The sequence below is a fragment of the Bos grunniens genome, chromosome 5 (assembly GCF_055505025.1).
Source record: "Bos grunniens cultivar Pamir isolate PY7600 chromosome 5, Bosgru_T2T1.0, whole genome shotgun sequence".
NCBI lineage: Eukaryota > Metazoa > Chordata > Mammalia > Artiodactyla > Bovidae > Bos > Bos grunniens.
Window position 1 is genome coordinate 108429247 of NC_141169.1, and position 19306 is coordinate 108448552.

The 19306-nt window shown below is 54.6% G+C and overlaps 1 protein-coding gene across 7 annotated transcripts in view; it reads left to right on the forward strand.

The window, feature by feature from the left end:
- Positions 1–19306, forward strand: part of IQSEC3 (IQ motif and Sec7 domain ArfGEF 3) — a 92449-nt gene that overhangs the window by 54787 nt on the left and 18356 nt on the right. For all 7 annotated transcript variants that reach the window (XM_086402442.1, XM_086402443.1, XM_086402444.1 and 4 more), the window contains 4 exons: positions 2973–4087; positions 5995–6156; positions 17475–17597; positions 18141–18307. In XM_086402442.1, coding sequence (XP_086258568.1) covers positions 2973–4087; positions 5995–6156; positions 17475–17597; positions 18141–18307 — 1567 coding nt within the window. The remainder of the gene's footprint in view (positions 1–2972; positions 4088–5994; positions 6157–17474; positions 17598–18140; positions 18308–19306) is intronic.

The following is a 19306-nucleotide window of genomic DNA, read 5'->3' on the forward strand; positions in this document are numbered from 1 at the left end:
GCCCCACGTAGGACAGTCAGGTGGAAAGTTCAGAGTGATGGCAGAAGGTATGGAGGGGTGGTGCTGTAGGACTTTGCGCTTCACAGATGCACAGGATAAGGCAAAGGGGGACCCAGGGACAAGTGCCAGGTTCCCAGGCTGGACAGCCTTGGAGCTGGGGTGCTGGACGTGACTAAGGATATCACTGAGAGCCGGTTCCTTTCAGGGAAAGGGAGCAGTGGACTGTTGGAAATGGAGGTCTTGAGTTGAGTCTACTGCTGCTACTAAGTCGCCTCAGTCGTGTCCAACTCTATGCGGCCCCATAGACGGCCGCCCACCAGGCCCTGCCATCCCTGGGATCCTCCAGGCAAGAACACTGGAGTGGGTTGCCATTTCCTTCTCCAAAGCATGAAAGTGAAAAGTGAAAGTGAAGTCACTCAGTCATGTCCGACTCTTCGAGACCCCACGGACTGCAGCCTACCAGGCTCCTCTGTCCATGGGAGTTTCCAGGCAAGAGTAGTGGAGTGGGGTGCCATTGCCTTCTCCATGAGTTGAGTCTAGGCATGGAGATTTGAAAGTCATGGAATCAACACTTCACCATCAAATTGCTACCACTTATTGAGCTTTGACCTACTGTGTGTCAAGTACCTTGTGAAATAAGAATTCTCACCACAGAATGAAATCACAGAGTCGGCAGGATTATCTTCATTTAACAGACAAGAAAACAGATTCAGAGATGTTAAGAAACATGTCCAAGGTCAGCCAGCAGGGAAGAGGTGGATCTGGGCTGGGTGTTTCCTGGGCTGGCTTGTTCACCTATCACAGTGCAGTGAAGTTACGATGGAAGAAGACAAGGTTCTCAAACAAGAGGTGAGAGGATATTAGCCCCAGAGATATCTATATAGAGTTGCCATGAAGGCTGTTCCCTAGACAGTTCCCTCTTCATTAGCTGTTAATTATCAGCTAACAAGGCTGCTCTAAAGACTTCCCACATGGAAGTCAGGAAGATGTCCAGCATAGGAAAATCATGAAGATGTGCCTGGAGAATGGAAGAGGGCACCCAATGACTCGTCACTAGCATGGTTAGAGACCCTGTGGTCAGAATATAGGATCCAGGAGTTGTACGGAGACAGGAAAACCAAGATAGACTGGGTCGTGAAGGCTGAGGACAGAGTTTCAAGGATAAAGTATCAAAGCTGCAGGAAAATTGGGGAGCGAGGGAGTTGAGCATGGGATTTAGTGATTAAAGTTCATTTTGAGGTGATCCTTTGGAGAGTCAGAAGTCTGGTGGGAGCAAGAGGCAGCTGCAAGGAGTTGGGGCACATGGGGCTGGCCGGTGGTTCGGCATTCGCTCGCAGATTGAGGCACAGGAGGTAGAGGAGTCTGCCTGTAGGTTTAGTAGAAAATAGAGAGTGGGCTAGTGCCCCCGAACAGGGGAGTCAAGCAGAGACATGATCCAGTCTGGGAGACTTAGGAGGGTCTGTAGGCTGGTGGAAAGGGCCCAGCACTGGGCTGGAGGCTGGAAATGCAAGTAGAAGGGACTAGTGGATGAAGAAAGCTTACAAAGAAGGCAAGAGATGGTGAGATCGTCAGCCTGAGAGAGGAACATTATGGTGAGATTAGGAAGCAGGTCGAAGGGTTCCATGTCCTAGGGGATGGAGTTTGGCCTTTCTGTCCGTACCGCACTCCTCTGTGATCCTGGGGGAGGTTGAAGGGCTAATGGTCTTGCCTTGAGCTGTCGATCCCAGCCACCAGTCGTGATTCTCAGTTCAGGAATGTCACTCTGTAAGTGGAGTGTACGGTGCGTGACTAGCAGCAGGACACAGTTTCAGAGCCCAGGAACACTTTCTCACGTCCTAAGCTTCCCTAAGGACCGATGGAACCCACCACAGTGCTGCCATTTTGCCCGCCCCTTCGTCTGGTCTTTGTGTGTTGTTTAAATGCAAAAAGTGTCCAGGAAGAACCACTGCTAACCCCTCTTGGTCATTCACACCTCAGAGAGAATGTTTTTTTAGTCCTTTCCCCGGAGAGATTTTTGATAAGGGAGAAAAAGTGAGTGCTTAGCCACCCAAGGAGAGAAAAGACCACAGAGTGGGGAGAGAGCTGAGGGGAGAGGAGGAAGGACAGATTGGCCAGTGCCTGAAGTTTTCCTGGGTTCGGATCCACCCAAATGAGGCAGCACCCCCTACCCCACCTCCCCATCAGCCCCACCAAGCCCTGCCCTGATCGGAACAGTTCCCATTGTTGGGAACAGAGGTGAGTTGAATTGAAGAACATGGTAGCTGGAGGATCTCCCACTGTTGAAATATCCATCCATCACCCATCTGTCTTTTTACTAAATTCACATTTACTGAGCTCTATCACGTGCCAGCCCTTGGGCTTGGTACTGGGAACACAGAGATAATCAAACCCCAAACCCAACTCTTATGTGGCTCCCAGAAACAGGAAACGACCCCAATTCGTGACATGAATACCAAGAAAGAAAGCAGGTGAACAGGAGTAGCAGCAATGTTTTTTACTCTTTCTATTTAATCTTCATTTTTCTATTATTTAAAATATATACAAAAGTAGAAAGAATAGCATAATAAATTCCCATTTAACCATCACCCAGTTTCAATTAATATTGTTTCCTCTAACCCTTCTACTTTTTTGATGAAATATTTTAATACAAATTCAAGATACCACGCATTTCAGAAATAAATACTTCCATATATGAAAATCACCTACTACCATTGGCAACTGCCCCACCCTTGGGTGGGTATCCCCAACCCCAGAATCCAAACCTCCAGGCCACACCTTTAGGAGTCTTGGCAGCAACCTGGCATTTGAGGCCATCGCAGAGTTTTCAGACTTTGGCCCGTCAGTGCCGGCCTAGTTGTGCTGTCCCAGGCCCCCGCCAAGGGTCAGCCGGGTCACCCCCTGCCCTGGTCTCTGAAAGCGTTGTCACATCCCTTCCCTAACTGAGCTCCCATGCCTCTCTGTCCTCACTGCAGATTGAAATGCTAGAACACAAATACGGGGGCCACCTGGTGTCCCGGCGCGCCGCTTGCACCATCCAAACCGCCTTCCGCCAGTACCAGCTCAGCAAGAACTTCGAGAAGATCCGCAACTCTCTCCTGGAGAGCCGCCTGCCGCGGCGCATCTCCCTGCGCAAGGCGCGCGCGCCCACGGCGGAGAGCTTGGCGGCCGAGAGGGCGCTCCTGGAGGGCTGCGGCCTCGCGGGGCTGCCACTGGTGCGCTCGCCCTCCCTGCCGCCCACCTTTGCGGGCACGCTCACCGAGCTGGAGGACTCTTTCACCGAGCAGGTGCAATCCCTGGCCAAGTCCATCGACGACGCCCTCAGCACCTGGAGCCTCAAGACCATGTGCTCCCTGCAGGAGAGCGGCGCTTACCAGATCCACCGGGCGCTGCGCGCGGGCGCGGGACCGCCGGGCCTGGAGGGCGAGGCGCGGGAGCCCGAGGGCGCCTCCCCGGGGGCCGGGGCTGAGCCCACTGAGCCCCCCAGTCCGCCCCAGGGCCGCGGCAGCACCCTCATGATGGCCTTCCGGGACGTCACAGTGCAGATCGCCAGCCAGAACATCTCTGTCTCCTCCTCCACGGCCCTGTCGGTGGCCAACTGCCTGGGTGCGCAGACGGCCCCTGTCCCCGCAGATTCCGCGGTGGTTAAGGCTGAGGAGGGCCAGGCCAGAGCACAGGAGGCCCCGGAGGGCCCCGAGGCCCCCAGTGCCGGCCAGGGGATCGCGCCCGCTGAGGACCCGAGCGCAGAGGTGGAGGCCGGCGGGGCCCTGCGCGCCAGCTCGCCGATGGCCGCGGGGCCAGCGGTGGAGGAGGAAGAAGAGGAGGAGACCGAGGAGGCGGCGAAAGGGACCGAGGCCGAACTCGAGGCCGGGGACAACTCGGAGCAGCTGAGCAGCAGCAGCACGTCCACCAAATCAGCCAAGTCGGGCTCTGAAGCGTCGGCCTCGGCCTCCAAGGAGGCCCTGCAGGCCATGATCCTGAGCTTGCCACGCTACCACTGCGAGAACCCCGCGAGCTGCAAGTCACCCACGCTGTCCACCGACACCCTGCGCAAGCGGCTGTACCGCATTGGCCTCAACCTCTTCAACATGTAAGTCGGGGTGGGGGATGGAGGGGGGAAAGGGGGCAGCTGCACTTACCGATGAGCAAGGTTCCTGGGAATGGACCGCATGGACCCAGGGGCCTCCCCTGGGGGCCTGGGGACCACACCTGCTCCTTGAGATACTGTGTGGGGACACACATTTTATTTTTAATTGGTATGAATTTACTTTAAGAACTAGGGCTAAAACACCTCAAACCTATGCTTTAACCACTAGTACTGCTGGAAGAAGCAAGGCTTTGAAAAGTGAGATATTTACAAGAAAATGCAGCATTAGGTAAATAATGCAAGGATGGAGCACGAATCCCTCAGGTGGGACATGAAGTTGGGGAAAACGGGGAACATCAGCCCCATGGGGTTGATGATGGGAGAAGATAGACAGTGATGAAAAGAGGAAAGGTCAGGGGAGCAGAGACCTAGTGCAAGGAACAGGAGAGGGGTGGTGGGGACCAGGCGGGGAGTGTGAGGCAAGTGGAAGTGGAGCAGAAGAGAGCAGGGGTGTGGACACAGAGATGAATGACCGCGGTAGCTCAGAGCCTCCAGCCAGACTTTCCTTGGTACCAAGAGGTATACAGCTGGTGGCAAGCAGAGGAAATGCACACACCCGTCCTAGGGAGATTTCAAGTATACCTACGCATCTCCACCCTCACTCACTCCTTCCTTCATAGACCTGAACCAGAAAACACAGCATCTCTCCCACTAATCAGTGAGGACTAAGCAGAAACCATTCACCTGTGTGTTCGTTTACTCATTCCGCGACGATTTTTGGAGTGCTCAGTCCAGAAACCACATAGATGAGCAACACACATCCTCTGGCCTCAAGCTTATATTCAGTAGCCTGCCTGAGATAAAACGTTTGCAAACTTAAAATTTTTAGACAGAGCATTATTATGCCATTTTATAGAACAGGAATAGGGCTCGCACAGTGAGGTGAGCTGAGCGCTGTGAAGCTGCTAGTAAGTGGAATAGCTGGGTGAAGTCATATCTGCTTGATTCCCAGCCCAGTGCTCTTTCTTCTATATCAGGAAGCCACCGGGATGAGGGTAGCCTCAGCCCTGCCTTCCCAGGCCCACACAGATGCCTGGACCCAGCTAGGCAGTGCTTCTCAAATGATGTGTACTGAAGGATCAGCTTGGGTTTTTACTCAGTATGTCGTGGGCTGATACTTTTGTAAAATTCAATAAACGTGAGTTGCTAGAAAAACAGTCACATGCTTGGTTGTCCTGAAAATGTCAGCCTGCTATAAACGGGTCTAAAGGCTTACCCTCTATTTCTGTCCTTATCTTCTCCTGGACCCGTAAGACCCAGCTCAGGGAGCAGCAGGGATTTGCAAACCAGGCTGGGAGCACATTTACCTTAAATTCCAGCATCCACACCCACACCCACACCCACACCCACGAACAGAGACTCCAGCCTGGGAAAGTAATCCCTGGGGAGCAGGGTCTTTCTTGTGTCTACAATGCACAGGGAAGAGGGATGTGGTAAGAGATCCCACCTCCGTGTCCCAGTCCACCCTCCTCCCGGTTCCAGCATGGATCCTGAGTAGAGAAAGCAGGATACAGGTGGGAGGAGGGCTTGGGGGCCTGAAGATCGGATCCAGTGGGACTGAGGCTTGAAGACAGAAAGGATGCCCCTCCACCTGCTCTGGAGCCCACTTTGACCAGCCCTCCCCAGCCCCGCACCATCGTCTGTCCTGGGTGGGGAGTTCAGAAGCATGCGCGAAGAGAGCCTTCAGAAAGGGAGGCCCTCTGCAGCAGAAGGAATAGTGGCATTTCCTGGGAATTCCACCTGGGGACCTCCGGGCACTTCTGTGGGTTCCCTGGGCTGGAAGAAAGGGAGGAAAGGAGTCACGGATTGTCTTGCCTCACTCTCTACTTCTTTTCCCCACCCCACCCCAGAAACCCAGACAAGGGCATCCAGTTCTTGATCTCTCGAGGCTTCATCCCCGACACTCCCATTGGAGTGGCCCATTTCCTGCTCCAGCGTAAGGGCCTGAGCCGCCAGATGATCGGGGAGTTCCTGGGCAACAGCAAGAAGCAGTTCAACCGCGATGTGCTCGAGTGAGTGCCCGCCTCCGGGCTCTGCCCCGCCCTCCTAGCCCACCCTACACTCCAGGATCTCCTGGATGGCCTGGGACCTCAGCTAGGGAAGGACACAGGGCAAGACAGGACCTCTGAAATCTGGGTGGATTCCCAGAAGTCCTGGCTCCAGTCCTAGGGGCTTCCTGATTGGTCAAAAGAGCCAGGCGCCCCATGATCCTTAGCCAATAACCTGCTTCCTCTCCAGTTATTCTGCCACTTACTGAGCCAGGGTGCTCCTCCCACAGGCACTGGGGATGAGGATGGGGCTGGGGGTGGGGCTAGCACAGAAGTAGTCCAGGGAGACCAAAAGGCAAGAGAGTGAAACTGGAAGAGGGCTGTGTCAGTGCTGGGGCCATCTCCTCCTGGGGGACTGACCCCTCAGCATCACCTGCTGCCTGTCCAGTCTCCCAGCCCCTGAGCGTCCGCTTCATATCGTGGAGGAACCATGAGGCAGGAAAGGAAGGGGTTAGGGTTTTTAGAGCCATAAAGTACGTTTGATGTTGTGTAGTCGCTAAGTCATGCCCAACTCTTTTGAGATCCCACGGACTGTAGCCTGCCAGCCTCCTCTGTCCATGGGATTTTCCAGGCAAGAATACTGGAGTGGGTTGTCATTTTCTTCTCCAGGGGATCTTCCCAAACCAGGGATCGAACCAACGTCTTCTGCTTGGCAGGCAGATTCTTTACCACTGAGCCACCAGAAACTAAGATTGCGTAAAGATAGATTGACCACCAAGATCACACAATCAAAAAATCATTTTAAAGTCCAATAGATGAGGTATTTAGGGGGAGGGAGAGCGAGGGGGCTGCCTTGGTTTGAGCTCAACTTCATGGGTGTGATGCTGTGGGTAAGTAGGTGAGCCTCATGGAAGGGGCAGATTCCCTGGGGCTCAGGAGCAGACCTTGGAGTCACCTCGCCTCTCCAAAGAGGGGGTGAGGCCCTGTGAAGTCTGCCCCGGACCCCTACCTCCCCTCCTGACTCTCTCCATGTTCCTCCTCTCTTCTGCTGGCTCCCTGAGCTCACTTTCTCTCCAAAGTCACCCCTCTGTAGGGAGCCCTCCCCACTTCTCTCCCACCTCCTTGTCCTTGGGCACACTCAGCAGAAGTGTTTCCCCAGGGGTCCTGGGAGAACCCCCTCCTTCTGTACTTGCGCTTGGAGCAGCAAAGGCCCACCACAGAGGGCTAGGGCTCCTGCTCCAGGTTTAGAAGCAAGAGGGTCACTGTCAGTATCCCTGGGGTGGGAGCTAGAGACCTGCTTCTTCTTTTTATTTTTTTAGAAACATTTATTTATTTGGCTGTGCTGGATCTTAGTCGTGGCATGCAAGATCTTTAGTTTTGGCATGAGAACTCTTGGGCTTCCCTGGTGGCTCAGCTGGTAAAGAATCTGCCTGCAATGCAGTAGACCTGGGTTTGATCCCTGGCTTGGGAAGATCCCCTGGAGAAAGGAAAGGCTATCCACTCCAGTATTCTGGCCTGGAGAATTCTATGTATGTATAGTCCATGGGGTTGCAAAGAGTCGGACACAAGTGAGCGACTTTCACTTCACTTCATTTCATGTGAACTCTTAGTTGCAGCATATGGAATCTAGTCGAACCCTGGCTCTCTGCACTGGGGGCTCCGAGTCTTAGCCACTGGACCCCCAGGGAAGTCCCGACTTGCCTTCTGTTTGTGGAACAGCCTTGGTGCTGTGTCTTGGGACAGCCCCTGCCCTCCAGCCATGGCCTGTGTTTCCATACCCAGAGAGTGGAGGGGTTGGGCTACGAGGGGAGGTCAGCTGTCCTTAGGAATCCCTTTCACCTTCCTAAATCCATGATGGGGTAGTTGTTACCTGAGTGCAGTCAGAAGAGAGGGAAGTGGGACCCATCTGAGGGACCTTGAGATCCCTGATGGCCCTCTCCTGTCTCTGACTCAGTGGCTTTGGACAGTTGGTTGTCCCTCCTGGTGCCCAAACCCACAAATGCACGTGCTTCCCTTCCCCCTCAGGGGACGCTTTGAGGAACTGTGCAAGAGGAGAAAGAGCCAGTTCCTGTCACTTTCCTCTCCTGTTTTTCTTCTGGTTCATCTCTCCAGCCTTTTCATTTGCCTTTGTCCCCTTTCCACCGATGAGCAAGTGGAGCTGCTACATCTGATGGCTTCATTCTTTCCAGCTGCCCCACGATCCGGGGGGTGACCCGGCTTTGTTCCTCTATTCTGGGGCAGCGGTGGCAGCTTCACTTCCAGGCCCTGACTGCCTCGTCTGCTCTCTTTCACTTTTCCAGTTCTCATGCGGCCTGGCCCCAGAATTCCAACCTGCTTCCCATCCCCCTCCCCCCCTACCCCAGCATCCCCGGCCTGCACTTCAGGGAACACATGGTTTTTCTCCAGCCCAGGTTGTGCTGAGCAGCACATGGAAAACTTAATTGCCCATCCTCCCCGGGAGACCAAGTGTGTGGGCTGGAGACTCAGACCAGCTGCTATGCGGGAGGGGCACAGGGCTGGAGACTGGGCTGGCGGCTGGATGGGCTCAGGCTTAGATGATGGGGCAGTGGGGAGAGAGAAGTGGCTGGACCTGAGAGGCCAGCTCTGACTCCTGCTCTACTTCAAACAGGCTCTAGAGCTTTTGCACGTCACTTCTGCTCCAGGCCTCAGCTTCCTCACCTGCAAAGAGAGTGGGCTGGGCTGTGTGAGTTTGGGTCCCTCCAAGCACCGCCGGTGAATCTATCATTTCCCCCAATCCTTAGTGCGCTTGTAACACCTTGGCATCATGCAAAATCTTCTGCCCTAAAGTGTGCTTTGTCACCATGCCACAGCCACCCAGAGGGGCACTCAGGGGAACAGGATGGCCATTCACCACTCATTCACCAAATATTGAGTGCCTACTGTATGTAGGGAACCAGGGCTGAGCTGGGTATCCCATGTGTGTATGTATGTGTGTGTGTGTGTGTGTGTGTGTATAGAAAGGTGAAGGAACAGGAATGGCTTCAGAGAAGATACAGACCCAGGGGTCAACAGGGAGAGATGAGAGGAGGAATGTGGAAAGAGAGGCGAGGGGCCCAGGAGCCTCCAGTGGGCACTGTGGGCTTGGGGAGGATGGAGAGCAGAACCAAGCCCAGATTCTGCCCCAGTGAATGCCCCCCACCTCACGTGCTTTGTTCTGCAGCCACGCAGGCCCTGGGCTCCAAGGCCCTGGCACATTCAGCCTGCACGTGGCAGCTCCTCCCCCAAGTCTGCATCACCCAGATGCCTGGTTTGTCCCCTGCGAGGTGCCCGGAGAGGACAGAGAGGCAGGAAGAGGCAGGCAGTGGCGGGGCAGCCAGGCACGGGGAGTTCTGGCATCTCCCTGCCGCTCAAGCCAGCATCCCCTGCCCCTTCCTTCTCCCCACCCAGTGCCGTTTTGGTTTTGTCCTGGCCGGGAAGGCTTCACTGGGATTCCGCACTGCTCCCTGCCCCCACCCGTGACATTCAGCCCATCGCATCCATTCCGTACAAAGCTGTTTGCTGAATAAAAGACATAAATCACCCCTCCCTTTGGAGACTGAGACAGCCCAAGCCACCGCACTCTCCAAGATACAGCCAGACAGGAAAGGGAGAGGCGGTGAGGCAGAGGGCCTGGGAGGAGGGCAGACAGGGTGAGAGGAGGGGCCGTACCAGATAGAATCTGCCCCTGACGCTGATCTGCATTTGAGCATCACAGAGGTGCTGATATTTGCCTCCAGAATTAGGCCCTTGGTGCTGTTAAAAGCTGACCTTTCTTTTCATCCCTTTCTGTGCTAGTCTGTGGAAGCCCCATTCCAAGAAGGAATGTGTCCAACCAGGCTTTACTGAATAATAATAGAAGGCATTCTGAGCTCAGAGGGCCATGTCCATTCCCGTGTTTACCTGGGAAGGCTTTGGTTTTTGGCTCTCTCTCTCTTTTTTTTTTTTTTTTAGGAAAAACCAGCCTCAAGTTTGTCATTTGTCAAATGGGGATAATAGAACCAGTCATATGAATTAAATTTTAAAATGGATATGAAGTGCTTAACTTGGTGCCTGATGCTTAGTAAATTCTTTTAAAATGTCAGCTATTTCTGTTACTGTATTTTCTATTTAAAACCACAGGGCATAAAAAGAAGCCCAGGGCATTAGACCTCCTCGACCCCTACTCCCCCACGGCCCCTCCCCTAACACAGGGAAACTCAGACTCCTCAGGGCAGGTCTCAGTACCACGGCTGGGGAAGGGAGGGGCCACCCCGAGCCTGGAGGAAGCCCCCCTCTGGTGTTGAGGAGGAAGGGCAGTGGGACCCGGAGGGCAGTGGGGGTCGGAATTCTTGGGGGGCTGAAAGTGCTTCCCTCTCCGTTTTCACATGGCTGGGAAATTTGGCTCTGCTCTATTTCCTTCCTGAAGTGTTCGCTTCAGCAGGTTTGAAGGCCAGCGGACTGGGGGCTGTTGCGTGTGGGTTCTCCGCGGCCTCCCTCCTGGCCCGCGTGATCGCTGTGCACGTGGACGGCATCTGTCCTTCCCACGGAGATGCAGGGGGAGCAGTATGGGGGTTGAGCAGTCCCGGGGGGCAGGGTGGGAGAAAAAGTTTCCCCGGGGGATTCCTTCTTGCACTGCGCCTGCTCCAATCTCTGTTGGATACTGGAGTAGGACGTTTCAGTCAGATTTCATTATTTCATTTCCGTGGAAATGTGTTGGCCAGCATGTAACAGATTTGTTCTTCTTGGGGACACTCAGAAATGAAGACAGATTGTCTGTCAAACTCAACAGGCTGGAAGGCGCTGGCCTCTCTTCGCTGGGAAGGACTAACTCCAGAAGGTCCTGGGCGTTGTCTGTATGTAGCTTCTGATGGGGGTTGTCTTGCTCCTGAGGAGATCCACAGGCGAGGGGAGAGCAGGCTGGCACCCATGCCCACCCTGGTGGGTCTAGAGGGGGATGGAGAGAGGCCAGGGGCAGACACGGATAGGCGGCTTTGTGCGGCTCTGAAAACTTGGTGCTGCCCCCACTCAGAGGGATGGAAGGAGAAGGTCTCTTCTAACAGGGGTGTCTTGGGGTTTTATGACCTTGAGCCCTCACCTCTCCAGTGCCCTTTCCTCCACCCTTGCCTACACACATACACACACACACACACACACACGCACACACACGGATGAGAGATTCTCCTTAACAGTTAACAGTCACTGGCATTTCAGAATCACTCACTCCTGTACATGGAGACTCTGGAACTCTGGAACTCCAAGTTCAAGAGTGGGATGAACTCCACGTCCAGAGTTGAGACTCCCTTTGGCTTGGTCATGGGTACATGGAGATTGGGCTTTTATACCAAAGTAAATAAACCCAGCGCCAACTCCTTTCCTGAGCCCTCTGGTCCTAGCTCTGGAGGGGTCTCTCTCAATCCTGTGTGATAACTCAGGGGTGGCTGACACTGGCCGCTCAGTGCAAGGGGACTTCCTGGAAAGGCATCCTAGGGTTTCTCGGGAGGGCCGTCTGTGAGTGAGTGGGCAGCTCACGTGTGCCAAGTGTATATCATGTGCCAGCAGGCATGGTTCCAAGAGCCTTATATGCAGAGCCACGTTTTTTCTTCCCAGCAGCGCTGTGAAGCGAATGCTGGAGTCTGCACCCAGTGAAGGAACCAGAGAAGGTGGGTTGCTTGCCCACAAAGCTGAGCAGCTGCTGAGATCTGAAGCCGGGCAGAATGGTCCACAGCCCGAGCCCTTAGCTCTGCACCTTCCTGCCTTCTGCTTCATCCCAACAGGCATCTGGTCCAGATGTCTCTACCGCGCATGTCAGACCCCAGTTGTGAGTGGTGGTGCTGAGAAACACCTTGGACGGTCAGTTAGTCCAGCCCCCTCATTTTCCCTGGACAGGAGCTGAGGGCTGAGAGAAGAAACGTCTAGTGCCCCGACCAAAATCAGGTGCTCTGCCCGTGTATGTGCTAAGTCGCTCATGTGTTCAACTCCATGTGACCCCGTGGACTGTAGCCTGCCAGATCCTCTGTGCATGGTGTTCTCCAGGCAAGAACACTGGAGTGGGTTGCCATGCTCTCTTCCAGGGGATCTTCCAGACCCTGGATCAAACCCACGTCTCTTGTGCCTCCTGCATTGGCAGGTGGGTTTCTTTACCACTAGCGCCCCTGAGAAGCCCCTCCCGTCCCCGATGCACCTTTATTTGCTGGCCCCGGCCCTCTCATCTAGGAAGAAAGCAGAGCTGAGGAACTGGTCCACAAACCTCCATTGGCCTGAGCCGACTTGGTTTCCTCTGTCTGACGGACTGTGTTGTAAACAGTTGATGGATCTGGTGATGGACTTTCAGGCAGAGTTAATTGGTGATGATGGCAAGGGTGTTTACAGCTCTGCTAGTAGAAACTTCAGATCTGCTTAACCACCAGGCACATCAGCTCTGATCTGGTCCCTAACAAGAACTCTCATTTCCTTTTTAAAAATGTATTTGTGTTTATATACATAAACCGTCTGAGTCACCAGATGTATATATACATGTATAGGCTTCCCTGGTGGCTCAGATGGCAAAGAAACTGCCTGCTATGGGGGAGACCTGGGTTCGACCCCTGGGTTGAGAAGATCCCCTGGAGGAGGGCATGGCAACCCACTCCAGTATTCTTGCCTGGGAAATCCCATGGACAGAGGAGCCTGGCGGGCTACAGTCCATGGGGTCACAGAGAGCCGGATACGACTGAGCAACTAAACACATACACACACATGTATATTTTTATTGAAGTATAGTTGATTTACAATGTTGTACCAATCTTTGCTGTACAGCAAAGTGACTCAGTAATATAGACATTCTTTTCTATATTCTTTTCCATTATGGTTTGTCATGGGATATTGAGTATAATTCCCTGTGCTATTCAGTAGGACTTTGTTGGTTATCCATTCTAAATGTAATAGTCGTGACTACCAACCCTAAACTCCCAGTCTATCCCTCCCTCCCCCACCCCTTGGCAACTGCAAGTTGGGAACTCTTTGTTTCTTATACTCCGTTATAACTGAGAGCTTTATATACATCGTCTCTTCTAAAACCCATAACCCCACCTGCCCACTGGTAGGTTACAGGGATTACCTGTAACAGGGGTTACAGGGTCAGCTCCATTCTAGAGATGAGAAAAGTGAGGCCCAGTGAGGCTAAGTGACTAGAACCTAATAGTTATATGGTAGAAGTGAAGTGAAGTGAAATTTGCTCAGTAGTATCCAACTCTTTGTGACCCCTTGGACTATAGCCTACCAGGCTCCTCTGTCCATGGGGATTCTCCAGGCAAGAATACTGGACTGGGTTGCTATGCCCTCCTCAAGGGGATCTTCCCGACTAAGGGACTGAACCCAGGTCTCCCGAATTGCAGGCAGATTCTTTACCAGCTGAGCCACAAGGGAAGCCCAAGAAGACTGGAGTGGGTAGCATATCCCTTCTCCAGGGGATCTTCCCGACCCAGGAATTGAACTGGGATCTCTAGCATTGCAGATGGATTCTTTACCAACTGAGCTGCCAGGGAAGCCTAAGATTCAATCCCAAGGGTGCCTGACACCAAGGGCCTGACCCCCCTGATCCAGCCCTGTCATCGGCATAGAGCATGGGTCTCGAACAGCAGCAGCCCCTGAGAACTTATTAGCAATGTCAATTCTCAGACTGTAGCCCAGAGCCCCGGAACCAGAAACCCGGGGGTGGTGCCCGGCCTCCTGCTTGCTGATCAGCCTGCAAGGTGGTTCTGGTGAGCCCTCCAGTTTGAAAACCACCAGGTGGGGCTGCCAGCCCAGCGAAAGGAAAGTGGCCTCAGCCTCCTCACCAACTCCCGATTTGTGGGCAGGTTCAAGGCGCGTCGGCAGCCATCCCCTCTGAGGCCCTCAAACGGGATTTCCTTCGTTGCTCTGTCGTCACCAGGGACCCCGGCAGGCCCTCCTGTGTCAGCCTCCTCCAGCTTTGTTTTGTTGGCCATGTCACCCTTTTGTGGAAGGCCCTGACCTTTGTTAGGCATGTTATGAGTTCTGACTAACGAAAATAACTCTGTGGCGGATGGGGATATTTTTAATTGAATTGTATGATACAAGAACTGCAGAAATAACACCCGGGTTCCTCCAGCTCGTGGTGGTGGGTGGTTTCGTTTTCCATCCTAATCTTGAAACTGGCCCGGCTCTGCCTGGAGCAGAGTCCCACGTGGGCAGCACACACACCCCTCCTAGCCTTGGCCCGAGCCTCAGCTTCCAGGTCTTTATGGTCTCTTCTGGCCAATTAAAAATCCCTGCTGCCATCATCACCTATTTTCAGCTCTCATCCAGTGCCTTTGTCTGCCAGACACTGTCTTGCTATCGTTCAAAAAAAAAAAAAAAAAGTGGAGATGACAACATTCATTTTGATCACAGTTGTGTACGATGCTTCGTTTTCCTGCAACACAGACTGACGCCATGCATGGATCAGTGCTAATGAGCAATTTTATGCAAGGTTGTACGTGTTTATATAGATGCAGGGAGCGTCTGTGTTTATGCTTCCCCAGCCCTTGCAAGGGGCTTGCCACATCTCTGCAGAAACTCACAGGAAGGAGGGCACCTCCCCCGCTTCCCCCGACCCAAGTGGGAGCACCACCGGGATTACCCCCTGTTAGCAGCATCTCGCCAGGCAGGTCCAGACATCTCCCCGGGAGCAGCCTCATCAGGGCCAGCTGGCCGAGTTCTCATCACTCCCTGGCCTGCAAAGGCAGCCGAACAATGGGAAGTGTGTGCACTCCACGCTGCCTCACTGCCCACGGTCTGGAATCCACTGTCCCTTCCCTTGGCAGCTGTGTCCAGAGGTCAGATCCAGCTGATTTGGGCCACCAGGTCAAGGCCCCAGCCACAGGGCTCCTTCTTCAGCCGACCCCTTCTCTAGCTCATGGCCCCAGTCGTTCTCCAGGTTGGTCCTGTCACTCACTCATTCATCCACCCCAGGAATGTTTATTGAGTTCAGATATCCGCTAGGAATGCAGAAATCGACTCTGGGGATCTGGAAGCGTGTGGCCTGGTGGGAGACACAGCAGAGGAACCACGGAGGTCGAGGAAGACTCTCCGAGAGATGGACATCTAGACGCAGACCCGGAGGTCGGGGGTGGGCTGCAGGACAAAGGAGCAGCCTGGGTGAATGAGCATGCAATGATGGAGAGCAAGGCTGCAGGACAGAGCCAGGATGCCGCAGGGGCAGGGGCGACTGGGAGCAACCAGGGCCGTGCTTTGCCAGGGAACTCGGGTTTCATACAGGGGGTGTGGGAAGCCTTGGAAAAATTATAAGCAGAGGAATGAGTGACAGGGCCGCGGATGTCCTGGAAGTGTTCTTCCGGAAGATGGTTTGGAGGCAAGGAGGCTGGTCTAGAGGCTACTGAAGTCACAGCTTTGGTGCGATGCTGAGGCCCTGACCCTCAGCAGAGGCCGTGGGGAGGAGAGAGGTGGGCGGAGCCCTGAGGCAGGGAGAGGCCCCAGGGCCTGCTGACCAGAGTGGGCGGGAACAGAGGCGGCCAATCTCAGGAAGAGCCTCCTGGGCTGCTGAGAATTCAGAATGCTTGGTCTTTGCTTCAGACCCACCGGAGTACTTTGTCCAGGTTATACTAAATAAACACGTTTATACTTTCAGCTTTGAGAAGAGAGAGATGCTGGGTGTGGGGACATTTTATCTGAAGAGTTCCTCAAACCAGACATTATCAAATATTTACTCAGGCCAACTTAAAATATTAAATACTTGGTAAAACATAAAAGATGTACACCCTCACTTTCCTGCAAGAGTTGCTAACACAGCCTGTGGCCTGGTGAAGGCTGCCCAGGGACTGACTCCTGCCCTCAGCAGTCTCCTCTGTGCATAGTAGCACTGTTATTTAACGTGGCCTGTTATGAACCCTGTCGATCAACCAAATGAATCCTCGTCCCCCCCAGTTCTTCCTTTAGGATGTCTCTCAGATTCTGAGCTGGCCAGGTCCATTCGGGTCCATTCGACTTGTTCCGATGTAGCCCCGTCTCTCGCCTGGCCCTCTGCAGGTGCATCCGGGTCCATTCGACTTGTTCCGATGTAGCCCCGTCTCTCGCCTGGCCCTCTGCAGGTGCATCCGGGTCCATTCGACTTGTTCCGATGTAGCCCCGTCTCTCGCCTGGCCCTCTGCGGGTGCATCCGGGTCCATTCGACTTGTTCCGATGTAGCCCCGTCTCTCGCCTGGCCCTCTGCGGGTGCATCCGGGTCCATTCGACTTGTTCCGATGTAGCCCCGTCTCTCGCCTGGCCCTCTGCAGGTGCATCCGGGTCCATTCGACTTGCTCCGATGTAGCCCCGTCTCTCGCCTGGCCCTCTGCAGGTGCATCCGGGTCCATTCGACTTGTTCCGATGTAGCCCCGTCTCTCGCCTGGCCCTCTGCAGGTGCATCCTGACGGCCCCTGCTTCTCTATTGCTCCTGCCCTTCCCTGTACGTTCATTTTCCCCCAACACCAGAGAAACCATCGTCAAACAAACTGGATTTGTCAATCCTCTGACGGTACCCTTCTACTTCTTTCCCCTGTGTTCAGGAAAACCCCCCCACTCTCTGCATCCTGTGGGAACCAGGAGAGGGCAGCATGGGGCGGGTGTGGGGTGACCAGGACGGAGAAAAGCGGAGCGGCACGTGTGTGCGGAAAAGGACACGTCAGCTCCACGCGGGAGCCTCTGTGGCCCTCGGGGGCGTCGAGCCTGCTGCTCTGTGGGGCCCAGATTCCTGCCCCAATGCTCATGATCCTGGGGACAGGGTGCCCCAGGAGGGCAAGGCCAGATGCGCTGGGGGCCAGGAGGTTAAGCTGGCCTGTCACTTGCTTGGGGGTGGGCAGTCTGCTTGGCTACAAACGCTCAGACACTGGAGGGGTTGTGTAAGAGGAGACTCCCAAATGGAACGGAAAGTGGGGAGAAAGCCAGGCCCCTCACAGGCCTTGGAGAGGACAGGAGAGGAAACTGTGTTCACCTTTTAAATCTCTGACTTCTGGATGCTCAGGGGCTGAGAGGAGAGGCCCTGGAATTTGGAGGCGGGAGGTCTGGGCTCAGCATCCTCTTAGCCGGAAGCCTTGGACTGCCGGCTGCCGCCCTGGGCCCCAGGTTCTGGCAGTGGGAGGAGGACCCTCAGCCAGCACCTTGCAGGGCTGTCTGGGAGGGGAGGCAGGGTGAGGAGGTCCTCCTGGGCTATGGCAGGAGACCCTGGCATGGGTAAGTCCCTCCTGGTTGGTCTCAGACCCCCAAGTCTCACCTTTCCTTCAGGGAGGGGTTGTCTGGCCAGCAGGGGGGCTTTGCCCCCCTTCCCAGCTCTGGCTGGTGGAGGGAGGTCTGGCCACTGCCCTCACGGCCCTCTCCCCTCCCGGCCTCAGCTGCGTGGTGGACGAGATGGACTTCTCTGCCATGGAGCTGGACGAGGCCCTGCGCAAGTTCCAGGCCCATATCCGCGTGCAGGGTGAGGCCCAGAAGGTGGAGCGGCTCATAGAGGCCTTCAGGTGGGTCCTCCTCAGCCCTCACATACGCTGGGCGTGGGGGAAGTAGGGGGCTGCCAGCCGGGGGCAGGAGTCCCCCACACGCCCAGGGAATGGAGGAAGCAGCCCGGGCTGTGAGCTGAGGACAGGAGTCCCTAGAGAGCTGGTTGGGGTTTGGGCGGGGGAGGGTGGGAGGGGGGCAGGAGGGGAGGAAAGAAGCAGGCAGACCTCTGGGGCTCTCTGAGCTGGACCAGCATCTGGCCTCCAGGTGGCCTGGTGGCACTTCCTGTGTCCCCATCAACCAGCGGGTTTTTACTGAGCATCAGTCTGAGGCTGGTACTGGTGGGGAGGGGGTGTCTGGGGTCTTTGGGTGCATGACACCTGCCCTGTCCCCTCGGTGGGAATGGGGGCCAAAGTGTGGAGATGGGGAGCCCCCCTGTGCCTAAGCCCACACTCAGAAAACCGGACATGTTCCCGAGTGCCCCCCTCTCCAGAGTGTGGGGAAGGCAGGGCCCTCACGCCCCACGTGTGTCCCCACCGCATGCCCCACGCGTGTCCCCACCGCAGCCAGCGCTACTGCATGTGCAACCCCGAGGTGGTGCAGCAGTTCCACAACCCGGACACCATCTTCATCCTGGCCTTCGCCATCATCCTGCTCAACACCGACATGTACAGCCCCAACATCAAGCCCGACCGCAAGATGATGCTGGAGGACTTTATCCGGAACCTGCGAGGTAGGGGAGGCAGTGGAGATTCATCCCTTCCAAAGAATGAAGGCTTGGAGTGGAGGAAGGGGCGGGGATGTCTAACTGCCTTTTATTCTAATTTTCAACTGATCCAGAACCTGCTCAGAGTCGTTCCGGGAGTCTCAGACCCCCACGGAAGGCTGTCACCCCCGGTGGTCAAGGGCACTGGAACTGCTGTCTGGGCCCAGGAGGTTGCTAGCATGCCGGGCATCGGGGGAGTCCTTCGTGTTCTGAGTTTCATCATCCTGTGCCTTCTTTGGCTCTTTCTTCACCCACTGTGCTGGGAACCAGTTTCTTCCTTTTATTAATAGTCTAGAAACACATGCCTCCGAAATATTGCATCTAATCATTTCCCCTCTCCTTTTTCTCTGGACTCTGTTTCTGGAACTCCTGTGTTCCAGATGTTAGACCTCCCAGTCTGAGCCTCTGATGGCAACTTTCTGTCTGCCATCTTTGTCTTCTTGTTTGACTTTCTTGAAGAGGGCCCTCAGCTTTCTCTTTCAGATCTCCTGCTTAACTTTTCATTTCTGCGGTCATCTTTTTCACTCTCAAGAACTCTTTTCTGCTAAGTGCTGCTCTTCAGAGCCTTTTGTTCCTGTTTCGTAGATGCAACATCTTCTCACGTTTGCACTTGTTTGTTTCGGTTTCTCCTCGCTTTCTTCTAAGTTCCTTTTTCAGTTTTTCCCATACTTTTCCTCTCTTGTGTTGGAGACTTCCCATACACAGCGGATGAAACTTGGTTGTCCGTCCACATTTAGCAGTGAGCCACTAAAAAGCTGATTAAAGCTCCAAGTGTGCGTGGGGTTGCCGACTGGTGGGCTTTCTCATGTCGACATTTCATTAAGCTGTTTCACGGGGAGAAGTGACTGCAGTATCTTTAGATATTTTCCCTTGGGATGCTCAATCCCTCAGAAGAGAAATGTCTAATCTGTAGCCCAGAGCGGGTGAGTCTCTCTGCCAGCACTGAGAGCTGCGTGGGAAGTGGGC